Source organism: Schistocerca cancellata, chromosome 1 (assembly GCF_023864275.1).
Source record: "Schistocerca cancellata isolate TAMUIC-IGC-003103 chromosome 1, iqSchCanc2.1, whole genome shotgun sequence".
Classification (NCBI taxonomy): domain Eukaryota; kingdom Metazoa; phylum Arthropoda; class Insecta; order Orthoptera; family Acrididae; genus Schistocerca; species Schistocerca cancellata.
In genome coordinates this window covers 1,134,069,560-1,134,097,420 of record NC_064626.1, presented here as the reverse complement: position 1 = coordinate 1,134,097,420, position 27,861 = coordinate 1,134,069,560, and the positions used below count along the sequence as shown (strand labels likewise).

General features: G+C 41.0%; 1 protein-coding gene across 1 annotated transcript in view; it reads left to right on the top strand.

Annotated features, from left to right (window-relative positions):
- The window catches only part of LOC126133769 (putative inorganic phosphate cotransporter), a 171,680-nt gene that overhangs the window by 70,864 nt on the left and 72,955 nt on the right, over positions 1–27,861 (top strand). Inside the window, exons 2-4 of the mRNA XM_049915190.1 lie at positions 15,831–15,970; positions 20,598–20,711; positions 25,856–26,086. Of these exons, the coding sequence (XP_049771147.1) occupies positions 15,831–15,970; positions 20,598–20,711; positions 25,856–26,086 (485 nt within the window). The remainder of the gene's footprint in view (positions 1–15,830; positions 15,971–20,597; positions 20,712–25,855; positions 26,087–27,861) is intronic.

Sequence of the window (27,861 nt, the reverse complement as noted above, 5' to 3'; positions counted from 1 at the left end):
GAGGCAGGATTCGAACCTGCGACCGTAGCAGTCCCGCGGTTCCAGACTGCAGCGCCAGAACCGCTAGACCACCGCGGCCGGCAGCGTTTCTATGAATCGTAATTAACATCCAACTAACTGGTAATTCCCACACAACGATCCCATGGACTTTCAACCAGTGATTGCCCATTCCAATAGAAGAGAAATGTTTTGAATAATGTACAGATGATGAGAGCAACACTTGTGGCATGTGACAGTCATGTTTCGATATGAACAATTGACAAAAAGATTGAATGATAAATCTGTAGAAATACACAGCGAAGTCTAGCTTCAGCTGCAAGTTAACTATCTAAAATTGGCCACAGTTTTAACACTTAAGACTGCATAAAGTAGTTCTGACGGAATTCCAATTCCAGTTTATGTGAAGTACGCTGGAAACTATTATCTTCTGTTTTAGCCATATGTATCGAGAATCTTTCGCATATTGAAAAGTTGCGAGAGACTGAAAAAGATTAGTGATAACAGTATTTTATCGTTCGTTTGTTATCTACATCTACATGCATACTCTGCAAATCACATTTAAGTGCCTGGCAGAGGGTTCATCGAACCACCTTCACAATTCTCTATTATTCCAATCTCAAACAGCGTGCGGAAAGAACGAACACCTATATCTGTCCGTACGAGCTCTGATTTCCATTTTATCGTGGTGATCGTTTCTCATTATGTAAGTCCGTGTCAAAAAAATATTTTCGCATTCGGAGGAAAAGCTGGTGATTGGAATTTCCTGAGAAGATTCCGTCGCAACGAAACACGCCTTTGTTTTAATAATGTCGTATATCATTTCAGTGACACTTTCTCCCATATTTCACGATAATACAAAACGTAGCGCCCTTCTTTGAACTTTTCGAGGTACTCCGCCACTCCTATCTGGTAAGGATCCCACATCGCGCAGCAGTATTCTAAAAGAGGACGGACAAGCGTAGCGTAGGCAGTCTCCTTAGTAGATCTGTTACATTTTCTAAGTAACCTGCCAATAAAACGCAGTCTTTGGTCAGCCTTATCCCACAACATTTACCATGTCTTCCTTGCAATTTAAGTTGTTCGTAATTGTATTTCCTGGGTATTTAGTTGAATTTACGGCCTTTATATTTGACTAATTTATCGTGTAACCGAAGTTTAACGGATTCCTTTTAGCACTCGTGTCGATGACCTCACACCTTTCGTTATTTATGGTCAACTGCCAATTTTCGCACCATTCAGATATTTTTTCTAAATCGTTTTGCAATTTATTTTGATCTTCGGATGACTTTATTAGTCAATAAACGGCAGCTTCATCTGCCATCATCTTAAAATATGAGCTCTCGATTCAGAAAAAGCGCCAGTGCGAAACACAGCTTGCCCTACTCGAACGTATCTCGTGTGAACAGGTTTATTGAGTCTTTCTAGATATACAAATGTAGGGATATGTAAGTTACTGCCGTGTGTAGGACAAATAAGTGTGTAATATCAGATACAGTACTAGTGGTGTACTGCTTCACATAGTCACGTCGATTAAATATGTAAGGCGCGTGGTCGAGTCGCTTTATTGGACAATCGCAACTCTTCTATAAATGAGACCGCTTGTAGAGCACTGGTGTGACCCTTTCTTGACTGCTTGAATTCTCAGCAGATCGGATTAAAGGAGATGTCGTCAAAGGCGTTCTGCCATATCTGTTACTGTTAGGTTCGGTCAGTAGGCGCGTATTATTTGAGATGTTTCGTGAACTTAGATGGGAATCCTTGTAGGGAATTCGACAGTTTTTTTGTGAAACCCTATTGAGAAAGTTTGCAGAACCGGCGTTTGCAGCCCTCTGCGAAACGATTTTTATGCCGCCATGGTACATTTTGCGTAAGAAGCGAGAAGTCAAGACAAGAGAAATTAGTGACAGTACGGAGGCGCATAGAATGTCATTTTGTCCACGCTCCTTTTGCGCGTGGATCAGGAAAGGGAATGGGTTGTAATGGTACAAGGTACACCCCCGCCGTGCACCGTATGGTGGCCTTGGATGTACCCTCTCCACAACATTATCGACTAATAGCAAAGATACGGTCATACGGAGAATCTTCAGTAGTGTGCGTGGTTCGATGAACACTTGGCTAACAGAATCGAGTAGTATTGTATTAGACGGCGAATGTTCCGCAGAAGCGGAAGTTTAAGGCGCGACCATAAATTTTCCGTTTGCTGTAGCACATGTGCAACGTAGCGCGACTCTGATGTAGGTATATAAGCACCGACAGGGAGACAAGGGATTAGTGTGACATTTGTATCTTTCCAAGGCGCATGCTGTGAACGCTGAAACGTGAATTGTGGTGACGTTATTACCAAATAGTTCCAAAGAGGACCAACAAGCTGTTATTGTTTTCTTGGCTGCCGTAGGACAAACACCGATCGACATCCATCGGAGAATGAAGAAGCATGTCTGTCGAAACCACCGTTGTGTAATAGTGCGCCAAGTTTGGTGCTGCTGGTTCAAGATAAGGCACGTCCCCATACCGCAAATGTTGTAGCGCAGGAGTTGTACCAAGTCAAAAGGGAAACTCTCGAGCACCTTCCTTGCAGTCCTGGTCTGTCCCCATGCGCTATCACGCCTTCGGTCACTTAACAAAGACCCTGAATAATTGACGATGGCTGTCCGACGTAGATGTTGTTACAGACTTATTCAGGCAGCAGGACACTGTGTTTTACAAACCAGGTATCTTCATTTTGCTGTGTCGCTGGGACGATTGCTTCAATGCTCATTGAAATTTTTTGCCTGATTGGAATACTGTTTCTGGACCCTACGGCTTTAGAATGGAAACCTTTTTTTGAACGCCACTTATAACATCGTCTGTGCCCCAAGGAAATGTAAAAAAAAAAAAGCAAGAAGAGCTTCGCGTTCTTGACTAGACGGTACAGTCGGGACCGACCGACCGCCGTGTCAACCTCTGCCAGTGGCGTTATGTTGATACTATATGGACGGACATAGGGTCAGCACACTGCTATCCAGGCTGTTGTCGGCCTTTCAGACTTTGGCGCTGCTACTTCTCACTTCCTACTTTCAAATCGAGCACATATGGGACATCATCAGACTACTCCAGCGTCATCGACAAACAACATTAACCGATATTACATTAGGTGTTCCACAGGGTTCGATCATGGGTCCCCTTCTGTTCTTGATGTATGTGAATGACCTTCCTTCTCATCTGAAACAAAAAGCTAAACTGGCACTGTTCGCTGGTGACACAAGCACCATTATTAATCCAGTAAAAGAATCTCCGACAGAAAATGATAAAAATAATGTATTTGGAAAAGTTACTGATTGTTGTTGTTGTTGTTATGGTCTTCAGTCCTGAGACTGGTTTGATGCAGCTCTCGATACTACTCTATCCTGTGCAAGCTTCTTCATCTCCCAGTACCTACTGTACCCTACATACTTCTGAATCTGCTTAGTGTATTCATCTCTTGGTCTCCCTCTACGATTTTTACCCTCCACGCTGCCCTCCAATACTAAATTGGTGATCCCTTGATGCCTCAGAACATGTCCTACCAACCGATCCCTTCTTCTAGTCAAGTTGTGCCACAAACTTCTCTTCTCCCCAACCCCATTCAATACCTCCTCATTAGTTATGTAATCTACCCATCTAATCTTCAGCATTCTTCTGTAGCACAACATTTCGAAAGCTTCTATTCTCTTCTTGTCCAAATTATTTATTGTCCATGTTTCACTTCCATACATGGCTACACTCCATACAAATACTTTCAGAAACGACTTCCTGACACTTAAATCTATACTCGATGTTAACAAATTTATCTTCTTCAGAAACGCTTTCCGTGCCTTTGCTAGTGTACATTTTATATCCTCTCTACTTCGACCATCGTCAGTTATTTTGCTCCCCAAATAGCAAAACTCCTTTACTACTTTAAGTGTCTCATTTCCTAATCTACTTCCCTCAGCATCAACCGACTTAATTCGTCTACATTCCATTATCCTCGTTTTACTTTTGTTGATGTTCATCTTATATCCTCCTTTCAAGACACTATCCATTCCGTTCAAATGCTCTTCCAAGTCCTTTGGTATCTCTGACAGAATTACAATGTCATCGGCGAACCTCAAAATTTTTATTTCTTCTCCATGGATTTAATACCTTCTTTTGTTTCCTTCACTGCTTGCTCAATATACAGTTTGAATAACATCGGGGATAGGCTACAACCCTGTCTCACTCTCGTCCCAACCACTGCTTCCCTTTCATGTCCCTCGACCCATATAACTGCCATCTGGTTTCTGTACAAAATGTAAATACCCTTTCGCTCCCTGTATTTCACCCCTGCCATCTTCAGAATTTGAAAGAGGGTATTCCAGTCAATATTGTCAAAAGCTTTCTCTAAGTCTACAAATGCTAGAAACGTAGGTTTGCCTTTCCTTAATCTAGCTTCTAAGATAAGTCGTAGGGTCAGTATTGCCTCACGTGTTCAGATGTTTCTACGGAATCCAAGCTGATCTTCCCCGAGGTCGGCGTCTACTAGTTTTGCCATTCGTCTGTAAAGAATTCGCATTAGTATTTTGCAGCCGTGACTTATTAAACTGATAGTTCGGTAATTTTCACATTTGTCAACACCCGCATTTTTTAGGATTGGAATTATTATATTCTTCTTGAGGTCTGAGGGTATTTCGGGTGTCTCATACATCTTGCTCACCAGATGGTAGAGTTTTGTCAGGACTGCCTCTCCCAAGGCTGTCAGTAGTTCTAATGGAATGTTGTCTACTCCCGGGGCCTTGTTTCGACTCAGGTCTTTCAGTGCTCTGTCAAACTCTTCACGCAGTATCATATCTCCCTTTTCATCTTCATCTACATCCTCTTGCATTTCCATAATATTGTCCTCAAGTACATCGCCCTTGTATAGAGTCTCTATATACTCCTTCCACCTTTCTGCTTTCCCTTCTTTGCTTAGAACTGGGTTGCCATCTGAGCTCTTGATATTCATACAAGTGGTTCTCCTTTCTCCAAAGGTCTCTTTAATTTTCCTGTAGGCAGTATCTATCTTACCCCTCGTGAGATAAGCCTCTATGTCCTTTACTGACTGGTATTCTGCAAATGAGCTTGCTATGAACTTTGAAAAAAGACGGTACATCCAATTTTCTATTGCCAGGTGTACAGTTCCTTCAATAAATACATCACATCAACAAAAGTCAGTAGCCAGGGTAGAGCATACTAGGTTTTTGGGTGTACATGTAGATGAGAATCTTAATTGGAAAATTCATGTTTTGGGTCTCCTGAAACGACTAGGTTCAGCAACGTTTGCAATGAGAATAATTGCTAATGTTGAGGATATAGAAATTAGCAAGCTAATATACTTTGCATATTTTCACTCTCTGATGTCATTATAATATTTTGGGGTAACTCAACTCTTAGGCGAAAAGTATTCACTGCTCGAAGATGACGTGCTACAGACGCGAAATTTAACCGAGAGGAAGAGGATGCTGTGATATGCAAATGATTAGCTTTTCAGAGCATTCACGCAAGGTTGGCGCCGGTGGCGACACCTACAACGTGCTGACATGAGGAAAGTTTCCAACCGATTTCTCATACACAAACAGAAGTTGACCGGCGATTCCTGGTGAATCGTTGTTGTGATGCCTAAGGAGGAGAAATGCGTACCATCACGTTTCCGACTTTGAGAAAGTTCGGATTGTCGTCTATCGCGACTGCGGTTTATCGTATCGCGACATTGCTCAAAAATGTTCAAATGTGTGTGAAATCTTACGGGACTTAACTGCTAAGGTCATCAGTCCCTAAGTTTACACACTACTTAACCTAAATTATTCGATGGACAAAAACACACACACACACACACACACACATGCCCGAGGGAGGGACTCGAACCTCCGCCGGGACCAGCTGCACAGCCCATGACTGCAGTGCCTTAAACCGCTCGGCTAATCCCGCGCGGTGCGACATTGCTGCTCGCGTTGGTCGAGATCCAATGACTGTTAGCAGAATATGGAATCGGTGGGTTCAGGAGGGTAATACGGAACACCGTGCTGGATCCCAACGGCCTCGTATCACTAGCAGTCGAGATGACAGGCATCTTATCCTCATGGCTGTAACGGATCGTGCAGCCACGTCTCGATCCCTGAGTCAACAGATGGGGACGTTTTCAAAACAACAACCATATGCACGAACAGTTCGACGACGTTTGCAGAAGCATGAACTATCAGCCCGGAGACCATGGCTGCGGTTACCCTTGAAGCTGCATCACAGACAGGAGCGCTTGCGATGGTGTACTCAACGAGGAACCTGGGTGCACGAATGGCAAAAGTGATTTTTTCGGATGAATCCAGGTTCTGTTTACAGCATCATGATGGTCGCATCCGTGCTTGGCGTCATCGCGGTGAACGCACGTTGGAAGCGTGTATTCGTCATCGCCATACTGGCGTATCACCCAGCCTGATGATATGGGGTGCCATTGGTTACACGCCTGGGTATGCCAGGTGAGCTCTTCAGTCTGGAACCGCGCGACCGCTACGGTCACAGGTTCGAATCCTGCCTCGGGCGTGGACGTGTGTGATGTCCGTAGGTTAGTTAGGTTTAAGTAGTTTTAACTTCTAGGGGACTGATGACCTCAGAAATTAAGTCCCATAGTGCTCAGAGCCATTTGAACCATTTTTGAACCAGGTGAGCTCGAAGTGCCCTGGCAAGGTCTCACTGAGCAAGAACAACCTCCCACCTAGACACATAGTACGTTATTCGCAATAAAATAAGAGTGACACTTCACATTAAACCACAAGGGCTTCAGGTAAATCAGTCGCAGAAACACAACAAGACGTCATAGTGATAATGTTTCACTATACTAAAATGTAGACTTTCACGGCCGGAAATATCATGTCCATTATAATTATCTGGGCTGTTATGCCGTGGTCGGTTGATGAATTTTGTCTCAATTCCCAACGTGTCGTCTCCGACTGCGGGAGACATCTTCAAGGGGGTCCGTAGGTCGATGGAAGGTCCAACACACCCACTGGCTCGCTACTGACTGCCGCTAAATTCCGTGTTGCGCGCTCCCACGCCGCGGTGTGACGTCACGTGTTTTGAAAACGTCGGTGCAATTGGCCGCTGTCCGTCACCGTCGATCGCGATTGCCATCACCCAGTAGTGGACGGGTGGTACACATCTTCTTTAACACAGGCATCCATATACCGTTTAATTTCACGCCCTCCTCCTTTCGGTTGAAATTATTTGGGTGTTTAGCGATTTCGATTGCCTCCCTGTAGAGCATTTCGTAGTATCCGCTTGTGGCCGCTAGTACTTGCGTCTCCTCGAAACGAATATTGTGGTTCCCTGGCTGGAAAGCATGCTCCGCAGCAGCTGATCGTTCCGTTTCTCCTCTTCTACAATTTCCCTTGTGCTCTTCCAAACGTTTAGAAAAAGTTCTTTTAGTGGTACCCACATAAACATCACCACAGCTGCATGGGATCCTATACACTCCAGCTTTTTCCAAAGGTTTGCGAGCGTCCTTGGCAGGCTTAAGATATTCCTGTATCTTCCTGGTGGGCTTGTAAATTACGGTAATATTCCGCTTCGTCAGGATCCTCCCTATTCTTTCCGTTACATTTTTAACAAACGGCTGGAAAACCTTAGATTCTGCAGTAGCCTGTACGTCAGTATGGAAAAAGCTACCGCAAGACCACGAGCAGCGGACAAGTGCTCTACCAACTGAGCCACCCAAGCACGACTCACGCCCCGTCCTCACAGCTTTACTTCTGCGCGCGAAAGGCAAAGGTCCCCATTTCGAGTCTCGGTCCGGCACACATTAATCTGCCAGGAAGTTTCAAGACTGATAATAATTATCAAGATAATATTGTAAGCAGTAGCGGTAAGATAACAAAGCTTCCTCTCCAAATAAGTCGTTCTGAAGAACGATCGTTATCGAGCTCATTATCAATAGTGATCACTGGCCTTCTGATCTTCCACATACTTGAGCAAATATTATCATGTAGTTGCAATTCAGATATCAGACATAAGCTGGTTATTCCGAAAGCTGCTCAATGGTATCGTTGCGTCGTGCGATCGCGTGAGGTAGGCTTCTATCCGACTGCTCTGTAAGGAAATAAAAGAATCAGAATACGAACATAAACAGAAGAAAGTCATTATCAGCGCTAAGGTACCATAGCTAATGGACGGTTACTGATCGACAGATTATAGCTTACAATCACCACCTGTGACATAGTCGCGTACATGAACATTGGTCCAATACTATCAAATGTTTTTTATTCCAGTCCTTGATCACAATATCAATTCTTTTGGCGATGACCGGGTTCAGTCAATAACGACCATCCTCAGATCTTTTCTACACCATGTCTTATATGTTTTGACGATGCCATTGCGGCCTTATCACTTTAAGACATGATGTAGAAAAGATCTGAGGATGGTCATTACTGACTGAAACCGGTCAACGTCAAAAGAATTGATATTGTGATCAAAGACTGGAATAAAAAACATTTTATAGCTTACAAATTTTAACGTCGCTGTAAAATGCGCCACTACTTCTATGCCGGATTTAAGATAAATCACAAACAATAAGTGAAATACAGGCGAGTAATATCATTACTGTTAATTTATTTCAATTTGCTACTTGCAGTGAACAGAAATTATTTCGATCACATGTTTTCCTGACATATTTATAACTTGTAGAATTCTTGTGTGTCCGCCAGGGTCCGTCACACGTTCTCCACGATATTTCCGCAAACTCGTTGCCTTCGGTAGGTGACTCGTGGAGACAGCTGCTCTGCTCTTGCCGGCGTCCTGTACGGGGTGTTACAAAAAGGTACTGCCAAACTTTCAGGAAACATTCCTCACACACAAAGAAAGAAAATATGTTATGTGGACATGTGTCCGGAAACGCTTACTTTCCATGTTAGAGCTCATTTTATTACTTCTCTTCAAATCACATTAATCATGGAATGGAAACACACAGCAACAGAACATATTAACGTGACTTCAAACACTTTGTTACAGGAAATGTTCAAAATATCCTCCGTTAGCAAGGATACACGCATCCACACTCCGTCGCATAGAATCCCTGATGCGCTGATGCAGCCCTGGAGAATGGCGTATTGTATCACAGCCGTCCACAATACGAGCACGAAGAGTCTCTACACTTGGTACCAGGGTTGCGTAGACAAGAGCTTTCAAATGCCCCCATAAATGAAAGTCAAGAGGGTTGAGGTCAGAAGAGCGTGGAGGCCATGGAATTGGTCCGCCTCTACCAATCCATCGGTCACCGAATCTGTTGTTGAGAAGCGTACGAACACTTCGACTGAAATGCGCAGGAGCTCCATCGTGCATGAACCACATATTGTGTCGTACTTGTAAAGGCACATGTTCTAGCAGCACAGGTAGAGTATCCCGTATGAAATAATGATAACTTGCTCCATTGAGCGTAGGTGGAAGAACATGGGGCCCAATCAAGACATCACCAACAATGCCTGCCCAAACGTTCGCAGAAAATTTGTGTTGATGACGTGATTGCACAATTGCGTGCGGATTCTCGTCAGCCCACACATGTTGATTGTGAAAATTTACAATTTGATCACGTTGGAATGAAGCCTCATCCGTAAAGCGAACATTTGCACTGAAATGAGGATTGACACATTGTTGGATGAACCATTCGCAGAAGTGTACCCGTGGAGGCCAATCAGCTGCTGATAGTGCCTGCACACGCTGTACATGGTACGGAAACAACTGGTTCTCCCGTAGCACTCTCCATACAGTGAAGTGGTCAACGTTACCTTGTACAGCAGCAACTTATCTGACGCTGACATTAGGGTTATCGTCAACTGCACGAAGAACTGCCTCGTCCATTGTAGGTGTCTTCGTCGTTCTAGGTCTTCCCCAATCGCGAGTCATAGGCTGGAATATTCCGTGCTCCCTAAGACGCCGATCAATTGCTTCGAACGTCTTCCTGTCGGGACACCTTCGTTCTGCAAATCTGTCTCGATACAAACGTACCGCGCCACGGCTATTGCCCCGTGCTAATCCATACATCAAATGGACATCTGCCAACTCCGCATTTGTAAACATTGCACTGACTGCAAAACCACGTTCGTGATGAACACTAACCTGTTGATGCTACGTACTGATGTGCTTGATGAGCAATGAGTCGCATGTCAACAGAAGCACCGAAGTCAACATTACCTTCCTTCAATTGGGCCAACTGGCGGTGAATCGAGGAAGTACAGTACATACTGACGAAACTAAAATGAGCTCTAACATGGAAATAAGGCGTTTCCGGACACATGTCCACATAACATCTTTTCTTTATTTGTATGTGAGGAATGTTTCCTGAAAGTTTGGCCGTACCTTTTTGTAACACCCTGTATACCTTGGCGGTCACTCCTTGCTTGCAGCTTGCAGCTCTCTAGTATGGACAACCTCCTCTGAGGTGGTCTACAATATCGGAGTCTGTTGTCATTTGACATTTACTCCACAAGTATAAAGATAAAATTGGCTGGGATAAAAAAAGGGTTTGCTAAAACTTGTCTGAGCTCGACAGGATAAAATACAAGAGGTGCTAGGAAACTAGCGGCGAGAGGAAGAAGAATGTTTGTTCTTCTTCTGCTTAACTCTCGGAATAGCAGCGATTATACGCTGCCAGTCATAATCGGTAAAAATAGGGAAGCGGTTTATAAGGTCCACGTCCCTCTTAGGAATGACGGCGGACAGATTTGCAATTGCCCAACCGAAATCATAAGGCTTATGGGGTAGAGGTGGTTTAGGAACACTGGAGGCGGTAAAAGGGTACGGGGTATTGTGATGCGCGAACGTCTTGTTACGCAATGATTTTGCGACCATCTTCAGCAGTCCTGGCGCTGTCATCTCTGTCTCTGCTGGCGGCGTGTGGACTACCTCTTCGGTGTCCTGTTCTTGGATGGGCGCAGCAGTTGTGACTTCATCTCCCAGCAGCGGCAATCCCGCCTTGTCCTCTGAAGGACGGGCGGGCGTCTCGATGCCCTGGGTCACGTCATCTCGTATTGCTGGTTCGGAATCTTGTTTCCGCTGGCCCTCCTCCTTCGAGGAGGGGGCAGACGTCTCATTCGCCACCTCCGTGGGCACCCCCACAGCGCCCTGCGTTACCACAGGAGCCGGGAGAGCGTCCGTCTGCGTGGCGACGGTGGCAGTCGTAACTTCTCGCCCATTGCGAGTCTTACAGGCCAGCAACTCACGAAGCTGCGCGAGCTGGAGGCGTACCTCGTCCACCTCGATCCGAAGTGCGGCCCTCTCACCTGCCGTGGCAGATTTGAGAGCAGCAACTGCGTTGGAGACAGCATCGTCGATCTTGTGAATGCTGTTGGGATTGCAGCAGCACAGCCCTCCACTCGCGCCAGCACCGGCAGAAGTGCCAGTGGCGTGATGCGCGGGCAGAGAATTTACCGCTTCTTGATTCCTTGTCACCTCTTCTTGCACAGTGGTTCGCCGTCGGTGTGTGTCCCGCTCCCTCCCGCGGCCACGGCTCTTGAGGTAACTGCAGCCACAGTGATTGGCGGCGTGGGAACCGCCGCAATTGCAACATTTTGCAGCGGCTTCCCTGGGCTTCTTACAGTCGCGAGTGAGGTGCGGCTTTGCACACTTCAAACATGCGAGTACTCCTGTGCAATCCGCGGCGAAGTGCCCCAACTTCTGACAGCGGAAGCACTGTAGAGGTTTCTTCCTCTTCTGCTTGCTGTCCAGTCCAAGCGCTTGGCCCAGGAGGCTAACGATTGCGCCAACTTGTTCTCCTCGTCTTCCCTTCTGGCGTCCAGACATGTTGGCGCGGCGGGCGAGAATGCCGGAATGGCGGTCACTCCGCTGCTGTCGCTATCTAACAGCGTTTGTACTAGGCTGGCCAGATAGTGTGTCTACACTCGCCCCATGCGGCGCATCTAACCACAGCATTCGGGCGTCACGCACGGCAGGTATTCAAATGGCATAACCTTTCCCGTAACTTTTGGTCTCGCTGACAAGCTAACAAGTTTTTGAACTCGTAACTGACTCAGTTCTTTTGAAGGTAATCGACTGCAACATTTTCCGCGTTTTGGGGAATTATGTTCCTCTGAAAACCTTCCGTAAATAAAACTGCAAATTTTTTATACTCACACGAGTAGACGTCTCCCTATTCTTCACAGGGATCCCTCCACATCTGATGCTGTTCACGTCCTTTATGTACCCTACCAGACCTAGTAACACATTAAACACGAATAACACTAATCCACTCTGCCTGCTATTCTACCTGTCACAGAAAACTTAACCCTAATACTCTATCTACCCGACGATCATGCGCACGTGTGCGAAGTTAGATTGACATCCGATCATATCTTCTGGCTCTTTAGTTTTTATGTCAGGCACTGTAGTAAGCTTGTCAAACTTCTCTTAGTAATGTACTACAAATTCACTAAATTTACCACGAACCCTCAATCAATCAAATGAATAAGTCGACTCCAGAAGACAGTATATCTTACACTAAATTACGGTTAGAACAATGGATGTGAATTACCTCAGTCTGGCTTTATTAGATTTTGAGCAAATCTTATGAGTCAACTGCAACCTCATCTGCACAGACAGACCTTACGAAATACGCACTGCTTCCACCTCTGTCAGTATGCACATACAATGCTAGAGCTTTCAGTGTACTTTATCACGACAGTAAGAACTTTTTAGGCTTGAACGAGGGGTCAGGCTTGAAAACTGTAAATCAAAACTGTTCCCAGCAGGGTTTAGAAGATGTTTTCAGATCCTTAAATTGGGGAAACAAATTAATGGAATATATCTGAACCTTCTTTGTTTCGCTGACGACAAGTGTTTTTTTTTTCTCTAATGCAAAAATTTCAACATGGAATGGAGGTAAGTACTTGTATTAGAAAAGTTTGGAAATAGGACCAAACGCTAATTGCAGTTAGAGTGACATACAAACAACACGTTGAAAATAAAATAGTACAACTCAACGATGAATTCATGAAACTAGTAGCAGAGTTTTCGTATTTATGGAGTTGAAGACAAGAAATGGATGTTCAGGAAAGGAAATAAACAGAACAATAAAAATGCCTGGAGAGCATTCAGTAAACTAAGTAGAGTTTTCAAAACTAAGCTTCAAGCTTGTCTCAAAAAGAAAGTTTATAATCGGAGTGTGATACCGGTTTTGATTCATGATAGTCAGACACAATTTTTCATTGCTAAAACCGTTGAACACTTGCAAGCGGCTCGTCAAGCAAATGGATAGGCGTAACTTGAGAATTAGTTGGAGGGGCAGGGAAACAAAACAGTGTGCCAGCTAACAGACTGAGAACGAAGTCGTACAGGGTGTTTCACAATTAATGCTACACACTTCTAGAGGTTGCAGAGGGGACTTCGTAGATCAAGTTCCACATAGAAACCGATGTCCGGAAACGTCATCCAACGAAATTACAGAGCGTCAAAGTGATAGGAGCCGACTCCTGTAAATCTATGTAGGCAGAGGGTGATTCCGGGAAGATGTTTCAAACTTTCAAGGTTGATGGAGAAGGATAACTGTATCAATCTGATGTAAGGGTTCCTGTAACATTCAAGGTTGATGGAGAACGATAAATGTAGCAATCCAAGGTAAGGGTTCCCGTACCAGTAACGAACGAGTCGTAAATTATAGGCGAAAACCGTTCTGATACATCTGACAGTGGAATACATGTACCGCTACTGTCGTTACTAAGACTGTAGGGTAGGCAACTCTCAGATGTGGTAGTATGGACTAAGACAAGAAAAATTTCCTAGTAACATCGGCTCTAAAATGCATACCTAAGGACTACGAGCAGTTGTTCATATTCGCTATTCTACATCTACATGGATACTCTGCAAATCACATTTAAGTGCCTGGCAGAGGGTTCATCGAACCACCTTCACAATTCTCTATTATTACAATCTCGTACAGCGCCCGGAAAGAACGAACACCTATATCTTTCCGTGCGATCTCTGATTTCCCTTATTTTATCGTGGTGATCGTTTCTCCCTATGTCGATCGATGTCAACAAAATATTTTCGCATTCGCAGGAGAAAGTTGGTGACTGGAATTTCGGGAGAAGATTCCCTCACAACGAAAAACGCCTTTCTTTTAATGATGTCCAGCCCAAATCTTGTATCATTTCAGTGACACTCTCTCCCATATTTCGCGATAATACAAAACGTGCTGCCCTTCTTTGAACTTTTTCGATGTACTTCGTCAGTCCTATCTGGTAAGGATATTCTAAAAGAGGACGAACAAGCGTAGTGTAGATAGTCTCCTTAGTAGATCTGTTACTTTTTCTAAGTGTCCTGCCAATGCAACGCAGTCTTTGCTTAGTCTTCCCCACAACATTTTCTATGTGTCCCAGTTTAAGTTGTCTGTAACTGTAATTCCTAGGTATTTAGTTGAATTTACAGCCTTTAGATTCGACTGATTTATCGTCGTATGGAGCTAATGCATCAGCATACTCTGAAAGGAACATAATTGGTATACAGTCTGGACCAGAAGACTTGCTTTTATGAAGTGATTTAAGCTGCTTCAGTTCTCCGAAGATACGAGGGCTGGAACTTAAATAGTGGCAACATATTTATTCACAACCGATACAAAAGAGTTACATGTTTTGACGTGTTCCTTTCCTTCAAAGCAGTCACCTGCATTGTGCAGAACCGGTTGCCAGCGATGTGGAAGGCGTCGTATACCGTTAGCAGAGCCTGCTCTGTTGATGGTGCGAATGGAGCGGTCTAAAGTAGTGGTGATTCTCGTGTACGACTGTGATGGTGTTATCCTAAGGCATTACGTTCCTCCACGGCAGACCGTCAGTATTAATGTCCGTTTATGGAGCATCACCTGCGACCAGCTTTACGAAAGAAGCGGCGACACTTCCTGCGCAACCCACCCATCATTTTGCACGACAATGCGCGGGCGCATACAGCGCAAGCTGTGGCTGCTCTGTTAGGTCGATGGGACTGGGAAGTACTGCACCATCCACCATACTCCCCGGACTCAAGTCCTTGTGACTTTGATTTGATTCTGAAGATGAAGGATCACTTCGAGGCATTCACTTCAAAATTGTTCCAGAAATTTGACAGGCAGTAGACCGCTCCATTCGCACCATCAATATAACAGGCTCTACTAACGGTATACTACGCCTTCCACATAGCTGGCAACCGTTTCTGCACAACGCTGGTGACTACTTTGAAGGACAGTAACATGTGAGAACATGTAACTCTTTTCTGTCGGTTGTGAATAAATAGTTGCCACTATTTAAGTTCCAACCCTCGTATTTATTTCTATGTTACTAAAGTTGGCAGCTGTTCTTGATTCGAATTCTGGATTATTCACTTTGTCTTCTTTTGTGAAGGCATTTCGGAATGCTATGTTTACTAACTCTGCTTTGGCAGCACTGTCTTCAATAGTATCTCCATTGCTATCACACAGAGAAGGCACTGATTGTTTCTTGCCGCCAACATACTTCACATACGACCACAATCTCTCTGGATTTCCTGCCAGGTTTCGAGACAAAGTTTCGTTTTGGAAACTGTTACAAGCATCTCGCATTGAAGTTCCCGCCAAAATTCGAGCTTTTGTAAAAGATTACCAATCTTGCGGATTTTGCGTCTGTTTAAATTTGGCATGTTTGTTTCGTTGTTTCTGCAACAGTGTTCTGACCCGTTATGTGTACCAAGGAGGATCAGCTCCCTCGTTCGTTAATTTTTTGGTAGAGGAGTTGATGGTGGAGAACAAAGGAAGGCAGAAATCTGGAAATGCTTTTACCCTCTAAACAAGGGCGCACGTAGATATAACAATAGTCTATACGCTTTTGTTTTAGGAGTCCCCACGTTGGGCGTGAGGCACCTTCAGGCACTGCTGCTATGTATCGCACACGTGCTGGTCTTCTGCTTGCGGACCGACATGTCGGTGGCGGTGGTTGTCATGGCCAACAACACCGCTGGCAACCCTAACATCAAGGTGGGTACCCACTGGCTAAACTGCTGGGTCATCACAACAGTATCCTAGTGCAAACAACTTGTAATTCCTATAAATAAGGCTGATGTGTACTTTTTGTATTAGTCATGCCCTTTGTAATAAGCTTATGTAAACTGAGTTTAGCATTTGTGCTCAATGGTTCAATGGGGTGACGGTACAGTAAGGGCCTCTTTCTGTATATGGCTGGGTTCTAGTGGACTTGGTTTATCATTCCTTTACCATGACCCACACAAAACTGTGCGATAGTTTTGAAAAATAGTGGTTATTTCTTTAATTATAATTGGATATTGAGACTTGTCTGTGGTATAAATTGAGACGTTTTCTATACATAGTAGTAGTAGTAGTAGTAGCTTTATTCATCCATAGATCACTTTTTACAAGGATATAGAACATGTCAAAGTATTAACAAGTTTAGACCAATTTAAAATAAGCTAATTCGTATACAGACATATTTACAGGCTTCTAGTTAGACGTAATCATTAGAATTACACCCAGCATACAATACGTTTTTTACAAATAACTTACTAAAGAATATAATGCCACAGCGTTCACTCATATCTCACTACCAGTCACTGCACACACTATACACACATTGTTTCATAACACTTCATTCAATACACGGACTCACACACACACTGGTGATATCTTGCCATTTTTTTGTACTGCAGCTCCCCACTTGCTATCCTGAAAAACTGAGTCAGCATCCCTCCAAAATGAGTGAGATGTTGAGCTCAGGAAGAGGAAGAGGTGTTAGTATTGTCCTACGCATAGCTAGGGGGTAAGTATTTCTAGAAAGGAAAAAAGAAGGAAAAAACATAAAGTGAAGATGTTATGTGGAATGTTTTTTTTATAATCATTATTATTGTTATTTATTTGTAGAAGATTTTTTTCTCAAACCCCTACTCTGTTTTATCTAAGTAATCCTTCAATGTATAAAATGTGTTGCATAACAAGTACTTTTTAGCTGCCTTTTTAAATAAGTGTATTTTAGCAATTTGTTTAATCTCTTTTGGTAATTTATTGTGCAGTTTTATTCCTTGGTAGAAAATGCTGTTTTGAGTTTTATGTTTATTTTTTCTTGGTAAATGTAACTTGAATTTGTCTCTTGTTGCATGGCCATGGACAGAGCTCTTTGTGCAGTAATTACCAGTGTTATTTTTGATGTGTGTAACTTATTTTTGATGTGGGTTCAGTAAAACCAAATTGTGGCTCCCATTCAATGCGGCACAAATTCACCTAATGGACTTCATTAGTAATGTATGATTAAATAAAGTGGCTGCAGTCCTTTCCAGGAGTCTGGCCTCAGAGTTCAATTGTACAACGTGCTATGTGCCATGTAACTACTAATAAGTCATAACATGTCTCCATATCACAATATTTATTACATAAACACAACTCACAATAGAATTACACAATAACAACAGACATCTCCCACGTTTTCCCATTGTTGCAAATTTATGGCATTCACAGAAACATAAGTAGTGTAGATCTACATGACCTACCACAGCGTCATTTCACTCTGAACTCACTTTAGCCGTCTCTCTTAAATCTATTTATTGTCGTGCCTCTCCCCACTAGTTTAGGAGACACGAGGTCACAAAAACGAAGTATAAATATATACTTCATAGTAGAATGAGGCTGCCTGAAGGTAAGTGATATTTCAATTTGCGTTAGTCTTAATTCAAAAGAAATTTTCCTTTGTATACTAACGTGGTAGCAACCTTGTTTAAGTAAGCTGTTCTTCACACAACCGGTTCTGACATATTAGCAAAAGTAAATAAATGTAATATATACGAAATTTAAAACGACTGAGAACTGATGTGTGATAATATCAACATAAAGAAATTTTTAGTGCCGATTTCAAACTAATCTGAGATTTGGCGAGTCTGTAATACTTCTGAAGTTATGGAGAATTTAATATTATGAATAACATTTTAATAATATTAATACAGCTGATATGTTTCTGTAAAACATGATCTTTTGTTCTCCAGCATTAACTGAATGAAGTTTACCTTTGAAAACAGTCGTTTAATTGAATTTTAATTTTGCACCACAATTTCCTTTGTTGATATGTGGGGAAAATATCTTTTGTTTTGTAAAGGTTATTCCACTCCATGATAAGCTGAATGATACAACAACCATTTTCCATGACTGTAAAGAAACAGAAACAGTTTGAAAGTTACTTTTGTTAAAAATAATGTGTTTCACTAGTTTAAGGCTTTATCAGATTTTATGAATAGCTATCAAGAGCATTTCAAAACACTCTGGAAAGACGGATGGCCAGAACTGATAGTGAATAAACAATGTAAAAGACAGTTGTGTTGGACTTGACCCACTTGTAAATCGTGAACACCACCAGATGAAGTACAGCATAGAGCCACAAGTACATCGTATAAACCTGAAAAATTGGTGAATTAACTATATACAAGGCGTCCACATTGGAACTAGCTAGTTCCAACGTTGTCCCCTTGAGTTTCGGGTTTATATGTTTATATGATGTATATGTGGCACTACATTGCGCTTTATTCGGTGGTGTTCATGACTTAAAATTGGATCTAACCCGACAGAAATATCTTGTGGATGGTTTAATCGTCATCAGTTCTGAGCATGCTCCTTTCCACCTGCTGATACGGAAAGCTGTCGATAACTTTTTATGAAATCTGATGAAGCCTTAGCAAGGTGAAAGGCGTTATTCGTAATAAAAATAACTTTGCAACTAAGGCTGTTTCTTTGTAGATATTCTATTTTTCACGGAGCAACAAAGTCACTTGAGAACAGCCTAGAAGGCTGAAACTAGCTGAGAACAAATAAAATTAATGCAGCAGAAGTGGAAAATTCCAACTTGCTGTGGTATCTACTGTGAAGAAATCCAACGTTATCAGCACATAAAAATGAAACTGTTGAAAACCATGAAAACATGACACATAACACACAGTTAAAAATACTCCTAAGCTTCGTGAATATTATTAAACTTATAACACAAGTCGCTAAGAAAGTGAAAAAGCGCAGTAACATTATGTGACTCAAATATGAAATTCATGTTAACTTGAAACAAAAGATCTGGTCCAAATGGCTCTGAGCACTATGGGACTTATCTGCTCAGGTCATCAGTCCCCTAGAACTTAGAACTACTTAAACCTAGCTACCCTAAGGACATCACACACATCTATGCCCGAGGCAGGATTCGAACCTGCGACTGTACCAGTCCTGCAGTTCCAGGCTGTAGCACCTAGAACCACTCGGCCACCCCGGCTGGCTGATCGGGTTCAACTGTCAATTATATCTAGCACATCTACAATTAGGAAACATGTTCACTTCAGTGCAATGTAATTTGATACTCAGTTTAGTTAACGAGTAGTCACATCTTGTAAGCAAGAAAAATTAGGGACACATATAAACTAATTAACAATGTCATAGTTTATGCTGAAATGAAACACCGTTACAGATGTGAACAAGTAGACTACAATAACTTAAAATTTTTCTGACATGTTGAGAATTTGACAAATATTTTATTTACAGAAGCAGAGCTGGATCTCCTGAATAAAGAATTAAAATTGAATCTACCTTCCAAACTACAAAGAAGTATCCAGAATGAGATTTTCACTCTGCAGCGGAGTGTGCGCTGATATGAAACTTCCTGGCAGATTAAAACTGTGTGATGGACCGGGACTCGAACTCGGGACCTTTGTGTTTTGCGGCAAGTGCTCTACCAACTGAGCTACCCAAGCACGACTCACGCCCCGTCCTCACAGATTTACTTCTGCCAATACCTCGTCTCCTACCTTCCAAACTTTACAGAAGTTCTGCAAGGTTCGCAGGAGAGCGTCTGGAAAGGTTGGAAGATAGGAGACGACGTACTGGCAAATGTAAATCTGTGAGGACGGAGCGTGAGTCGTGCTTGGGTAGCTCAGTTGGTAGAGCACTTGCCCGCGAAAGGCAGAGGTCCCAAGTTCGAGTCTCGGTCCGGCACACATTTTTAATCTGCCAGGAAGTTTTACAAAGAAGTATGATTAAAAATCTCATAGTAAAATAGCCTTGGATATAGCACAGCTCTCCATTGTAGACAAAAACAAAATTGCTTCTAAAATCTCTGAACTCATTTCAGAGAAAGTAAAACATAGTTACAAAGACAGTTACTTGATGAGGGCCAACCAAAATCCAATGTGATGTGTTAACATGAAATCAAATAAACATGATACATTAACCCTCACATGATGTCTGGTGTCTTTTTAGACTCCAAGGCTCGTTTAACTACAAATAAACAGTTAGTGGGTGTAGACTACTCATCGTCCAGATATGCTAGATATGCTATTATGGACTTATTATTATAATTGGGTAAAATATTTATGCTTATATCACAGTTTGTATTCCAACAATTTAAAATTTTTTGTGATTTTCAGCTTTATGTATAAGTTTTGTTACGAAAATAAATCTTGGTGACAGTTCGCCTTATAAACCGACATTCATCTGTACATTGTTGTAAAGAACGATTAGAAAATACATTCACGTGTATTGTTGCGACAAATTCAGAGTTTGGAATTGAGTGTTGTGGAAGGAAGACGTAGTGTTATAGTTTATTTGTCATGGATGATGATATACCTTTTTCAAGGGCTACAGTCTCGAGCAGGCTTTGGCAGATTTACAGAAGAGTGATAGTGATAATGAATTAATTTTTGGAAACGAGGATGACAGTGATGTTGATGGAGATATGATAGATGAAGATGTACAGGTCGGAGAGGAAGTAGATATGAGTGATTGTGAAGAAGATGATAATGGTATTCAGATACAGAGTGCATCTACTTTTATGTCTAGAAGTGGACAGATAACATATAACACAGAACCACCACATGTGTGAAAGCAGGTTTCAAGGAATGTAATACGTGAAACTTCGCATATTCCACGTCACCTAGACCAAAACTACAGACAAGAGAAGATTATTTCAGACTTTTTATCACCAATCACATGCAAATAGTAATGCCTGCAAGTAAAAGATATCAAAATTCCGTACACAACTCTTGAACGCAAGATTGATATCGATTCTAAAGAGCTGGAAGCATTCTTTGGTCCACTAATAATAGCTGGTTCTCACAAGGCACGTGGGAAGCCTTTGAGTGAATTTTGGTCAGAAGAGTATGGCTTCACTATTTTTCGAGTCACAATGAGCTTATCACGATTTCGTGATATTTTGATGTGCCTCCAGTTCGATGATAAACGTGCATGAGAAGAAAGAAAAACTGCTTCTAGGTCAAAAGCTGAACTATAAGTGCTGTGTTTGAAATGATCGTTGGGGCTTACATTTCTTCTTGTGTCCCTGAACGTTATATTACAGTTGATGAGCATCTGTGCCCACTTTCAGGGGACAGTGTCCATTCAAGGTGTACATTCCTTCGAAACCTGCAAAGTGTGGGATAAAGGTGTGGGCTACTGTGGATTGTGAGGCCAATTATGGCAGTGATTCTAAATTCCTATGAGACCAAACTGCTGAGGTCATTGGTCCCTATGCTTACGCACTACTTAATCTAACTTAAACTTACGCTAAGGACAACACACACATTCATACCCGAGGGAGGATTTGAACCTCTGACGGGAGGGAGCCGCGCGAACTGTGGCAATGCGCCCTAGACTGTGGCACCAGTTATGTCCTAAAGGCACGAGTGTATTTGTCATAATTGCACGAGTTTATTCAAGGGAAACGAGTGGTACATGATGTAGTTGGTCACCTGAAAGAAAGTAGTAGGAACATTACCACTACTAACATTTTTACATGTTTTGATTTGGGACAAGAACTTCTTGTTAATAAATTGACACTTGTGGGAACTCTTCGGGTCAACCAGAAAGACATACCAAAAGAAATGTTGCCATCAAAACAGAGGTGTTCATTATCGACTACTTTTGGGTATGCACAGAATACTTTTGTTGTTTATTCTACACCAAACATTTGATATAAGTAAGTATGGGCACAAAAAACCTGAAACAATAATCTTCTACAACTCAATAAAATTAGGAGTTGACACAATTGATAAAATGGCTAGACACTGTTCAGTAAAACGTGGAACAAGAAGGTGGCCATTGCTGTATTTTTGATACAGTAGATTTAGCTTGTCTCAGTGCTTACGTTCTGTATTGTAAATTTTTACGTGATATGAAAAGTAAACATGCAAGAAGATAATTCCTCTCAGAACTAGGAAAACAACTAGTCAAACCTCATATTGAACGATGAATCCTGTCACCCCAGTGCAGAACAGAATGCATTCGTTCAGCAATAATATCTTCAGGCTTCAATGATCTTCTAATGTAAAAGCAACACAATAATCAGGAAGCTGATGTTCCAACTCTGGAAAGAAAACGGTGTGGTTCCTGTCAAAGAAAGTGAATCAACAATGTGATGGGTGTCCCAAGTTTGTCTGTAAAGAATATGCTAGGATAAGTGTGTTGTGTAATGGTTGTTCATCATATGTTGTGTAGAGCGAGTAGGAGTGTATTTCTAATAAAGTTCCATGGAAGTCATATTACACATAATATTCAAAAATTACTTTCTTGTTACATAGTGTGTGGGCTATGATTATTTTGTGTTAAAGTAATTTTTTGAAGTAAACAAATTAAACAAAATATGTTTTCATAGTTCAAACAAATGTAGAATATAATTACAAGTTATATGTAAGTTAATTATATTAAGAAACTATGGAGCTGTAATATCAACATTGTGCATATGTTTCTCAATAAATTATAATTACTTTTGTGGACATATTTCAAATTTTATCGCCATAAAGTTGCTTGAATCACTGTAGAGTCAAAAAAGACGCCAGGCATACAATACGTTTTTCCAGAGCTGATACCTTGCAAGGATTAAGCATAAAGGCAATGCAGTGCTAATAATATTAAAAATGTCTATCTCAATAAAATTCGTGAGTTTTTTTTGTAAAGCATGAATAATTAAGTTAAACATGATCCTGTAAATAAATGTAATGCATGTATCAATGAAGTCCTTAAAATTTCAATTTTCTCTTCACTGCTTAAGAGATAAAGGAATGCATAATCCTGAACACCCAGACTAGAGCATTATGAGCACAACCAAAAATCCATAAAAAGAACATACCTATTAACCTTACTGTCAGTAGTATTGATAGTGCCTCCTAATTATGTGCAAAAACATCAGTTACTACACAACAAGCTCAACACATATGAAAATAAATACATATGAATTAACTAATCAAATCAAAAATACATGTGTTCCTGATAACAATAAGCTGATTTTTCTGATATCTTTTACATTTACACAAATATTCCTATTAAGGAAACCATTAATATAATTGAAAATAATGTAATTAAATAAAAATAACTGATTACAGCTGAAACCCAAAAGTTCATTCACACTAAAAAAAAGAAAATTCAGAGAACAAATTTGGAATTTTTTGAAAACCAATAACTACAGGCATACCTGTCAATAATTAGTCATACCAAGCAGAAGTGCATAGAAGACAAATTTTCACCCAATGATATGGAGATAAATTTTCAGCTCAAAGAAGATGACATGAACCAAGATTTACTAGATTTACTAGAAAATTTATCGGAAGTAGATTATTTCAAAGTGCAAATAAATAAAAGTATACACAGAAAAAGAAAATTAAGGCAGAATCAGAAGAAAATAAAATTACTGTAAAAAGAGAGGAAACTAAACAATAAACTAAATTTGTTGTTTTGCTCTTTAAATAATCATTTCAAATGAAAGAGCCAAAACTTTTAATAATACGAATATGAAAATTAGGTCGCATACTGAAAACAATATTAGTAACATAAACATACAACGAGTACAACAGACCCATTTAATGTCAGACATCCACAAAATTTGATGTGATGATTGTGAGAGAGTTTATATTGAAGGAATTAGTATAAAATTTGTAATGATGACAGTAAAAATGCCTTTTCGCTACATCTCCTAAGAAACTTACTTTCAAAAACATTGATGGAAAGCTGCAAATTTTTCATTTTGCTGAGAAATTGAAACAAACAAATATCTTAGAAGAAATTAAAATATCCAGTCATTTACAAAGGCAGGCTGATACACTTTTTAAAGAGTAGATAGATCTTCAGAACGCAAAATTCCTGGATAACTTAAGTCACATTCTGCTGATTATCAATCAAAGATCATCTATACAACAAAATGAAATTTTGAGATATAATCTCACCTCACCATACACTTGAACATTTATTTTTATTTTATTCTAAGTTATTTTCCATACTATTTTATTTCTTATTGTTTTTTAACTTTTGTCATCTACACAAATAAGTATACATTTTTTTTATTTGAAATCATATTTCCAGTTATTCCATGCTTAGCTTTTTTGGTTCATCAGTGTAACACATTTGTAAATATCAAGTTGTCAAACCAAGAAGACAACATTTGTGAACCAAATTGAACAGAAAAAAATTTAAAGACGCTCTCATTTCTGTTTTTTGTTGCAAGTTTAGTCACAACATTATATTTCTATTCATGGGGGTAATATAACATATATTATTTTACACAGACCCACAAAATCACTAGAGACTGGCTTAGAAGCCTGAAACTACTTGTGAATAAAAGAAATATTACAGAAAAAGTGGAAAATGCTACTTTCTTTTAATAAATTCGTTGCTTTGGGTTCAGCTATGAAGAAAATAAAGGAAAAACGTTTTGGAAGTAGCCAAATGAGTAGATCCTTTTTGAAACCAATTATGCCATTGTGAACTCTGATTGTTGTAGATTCTTAATTCATGTTAACAAAATATGGGTTAATAATCTATTTACAACACTAGCAAATTGATTTCTTATAGGAATACAATTTCTGAAGGAATGTATGGTATCTACGGAATCAGCAAGCACTGACTAATATTTTTCTGCTGTTGGGCTTGTATATCTATCTTATGAATTTAAAATGAAATGTATGTGGTGTCAGTTTAGATAAGTGCCAAAGAGTCTATTGCTATGTGTCACAATCGACTTTGCTTCAGTAATCGATAATAAATTATGGAATTATATCTGAAAGAGTGGTATTTGGTTCTTTAATAAATGTGGAATACAATAGCTGGTAGAAGGAATGTGTAGCGTCTAGATGCGGCTTGTCGAAGCCCCTCCTGCTACATTCAATTCACTGGGAAAGTGCTATTCTGGCCTGAAAGAACAATGGGAATACTCCTCTGAGGGAACTCAGACAGTTCTTTCAGTACATGACGCTTGTCAAGTTACTGTGTACTAATGCACTGCTATACGAGATTTGATTAAATAGGCGACAGCATTGTCACTGGAGTTGGAAACGGAAATGAAAATATCAAATGTGGATATAACATGAATTAAAGTTAAAGAAATCAAAGCCTTAGGGTTTGCCAATTCAATTGCAGCTCTGCAGGAACTCCAATGGACTTGGATAGGCAGTTGAACCAAGTGGATACTTTCTAGAAAAGATGTTAAATAGAACGTAGGTAATGGAGTATAATCGAATTATGTTTGGGTTTCTGAGAAAACTGGGTTAGGAAATGATGTCAATAGACTACCTTAGTTCCTAAACAAGGACTTGGTTGTGTCAACTGTCCAGATATGATTTCCTCAATATTATCCTAAATACCTGCTACTTTATTTCCAATACTTGACCATAGACTGAGCCCCTTTTACACATTCAACTAAAATAAATTACACAGCTCTTAATGCATCCATAGTTGTTTCGACACTAGTGTTGGGTCTTGAATAACGTCTGGCTCGCCTTCAGCCTGAAGGTATGCTGACGATTATCCTTTAACATCTAGTAAGTCAACACCATAAAACCACTTCTCACATATATACAAAATACTGAATAATCAAAGACAAGAGAATGGTTTTTCTTATTTTGTCCAAAGGACTACGGCTGGAGCCAATCTGAGACGAGCACCATCCTGAGCTCCTTCTTTTGGGGCTATGTGGTGATGCTGGCGCCTGCCGGGTGGGTGGCGGACAGGTTCGATGCAAAGAACTTGTTGTCGGCCTCGCTCATCCTCTCCGGTATCCTCACCATGATCACAGAGGTGGCTGCAGACACTGGCGGTGTGGTGCTTGTCTGTGCATTCAGAGTAGTCATGGGTCTGTCTCAGGTACGTGGCTGTGACATCCTCACGAGCAAGACATTATTCGTGTAGTATTTGTCCCGCTCACCACACTCAGAGTAACTACATTAACACACTTCACAACTTCACAGTCTGTATTTAAATTGACTCTCACTCTTGCCAACAAGTTAAGAGATCCACAAAACAACATGAGGTAAGACGTTAAGGTGTGGACTAAGACGGGTTGTAGCATCATTGTGACACGTGATATATATGTATAGACACATGTTTTACAACTTGCCATGGGGTGTGTGTGCCACTTACAGTATGCCTTCGGCATACAAAATATCATTATAGTCAATAGATATATATTATACAAAACAGGTTTCCATACAAGACATGAAGCTAACCAGCAAAGCTTGTTGCAGAAGCATCCTGTAGAGGTCAGTAAGGTGTAGGTGTGGCAGCAATCCTTGGATATGGAGAAACACAAACAGGTACCTCACGTAAGAAGTCTAGGGAGCAGACTGACTGCACAACCCAAAAACCAAGTTGATATGTAGAAGAACAGCACTTTGTGAGTAGATCTGAAATTTGAGTACTACTACGAATTTGATCTTCGTGATGTATCCACTTTTACACGGAAAATTATATCTTTCTTATGAATATCTAGAAATATTTACAGCAGAATCGTACCAACACATAAAACCTGTAAATCCTTAATTAAAAAACATGAGGCGTGCCCAGTAAGCAAGTTTCTCTATTTTAGAAAAGAATTACACGCAATTTATCATGTTGAAATCATTTTATTGACATTGCACAATGCCGCTGTTACTTTTCTACATAGTCGACATGTTTTTGCAAGCGTTTTTGGTAAAGTGACATAAGTTTTTCCAAGCTAGTGTTGTACCAGTTTGGGTCCTGTGCTCGTAACCAGTAGTTAATGTGACTTCGTCACCGGCGTCGAAGTGCTTACCTTCTAGAAGACCTTTGAATTGAGGGTGCATATGAAAATCACTTGGGGCAAAATCTGGTGAATATGGAGGATGCGGGAGCATTTCCCAATTGAATCTTCAGAGGTCATTCGCGCCAACCATTGTAATGAAGGGAGAGAGCTTTGTGAGAGAGAAATCCAAGTCGTTTTCCTTCAATGGCAGCTCGCAGATTCTTCAAGACATTACAGTACTTCTCCGCATTAACTGTTGTGTTGCGAGACAGGTAGTGAACGAGTAACGACTTCTGATAGCACCTAAAGAGGACTGACGTTACATTCCCTGTGGCATGTATGACCTTCGCCACGTTTATTCCACACCAAGCTCTGATGTTTCGTAGTAGTAAGTGAATATGGAATGAGGGTAAGGAATGAAAGAGGAAGCCGCCTGGTAGAATTTTGCACAAGCTAACACTTGGTTCAAGAATCATGAAAGAAGGTTGTATACATGGAAGAAGTCTGGAGATACTGGAAGGTCTCAGATAGATTATATAATGCTAAGACAGAGATTGAGGAAATAGGTTTTAAAACGTAAGACATTTCCAGGGCCAGATGTAGACTTGACCACAATTTATTGGTTATGAACTGTAGATTAAAACTGAAGAAACTGCAAAAAGGTGGGAATTTAAGGAGATGGGACCTGGATAAACTGACAGAACCAGAGATTGTAGAGAGTTTCAGAGAGTGCATTAGGGAATGATTGACACGAACGGGGGAAAATAATACTGTAGAAGGAGAATGGGTAGATTTGAGAGATGAAATAGTGAAGAAAGCAGAGGATCAAGTAGGTAAAAAGACGGGGACTAGTAGAAATCTTTGGGCAACAGAAGAG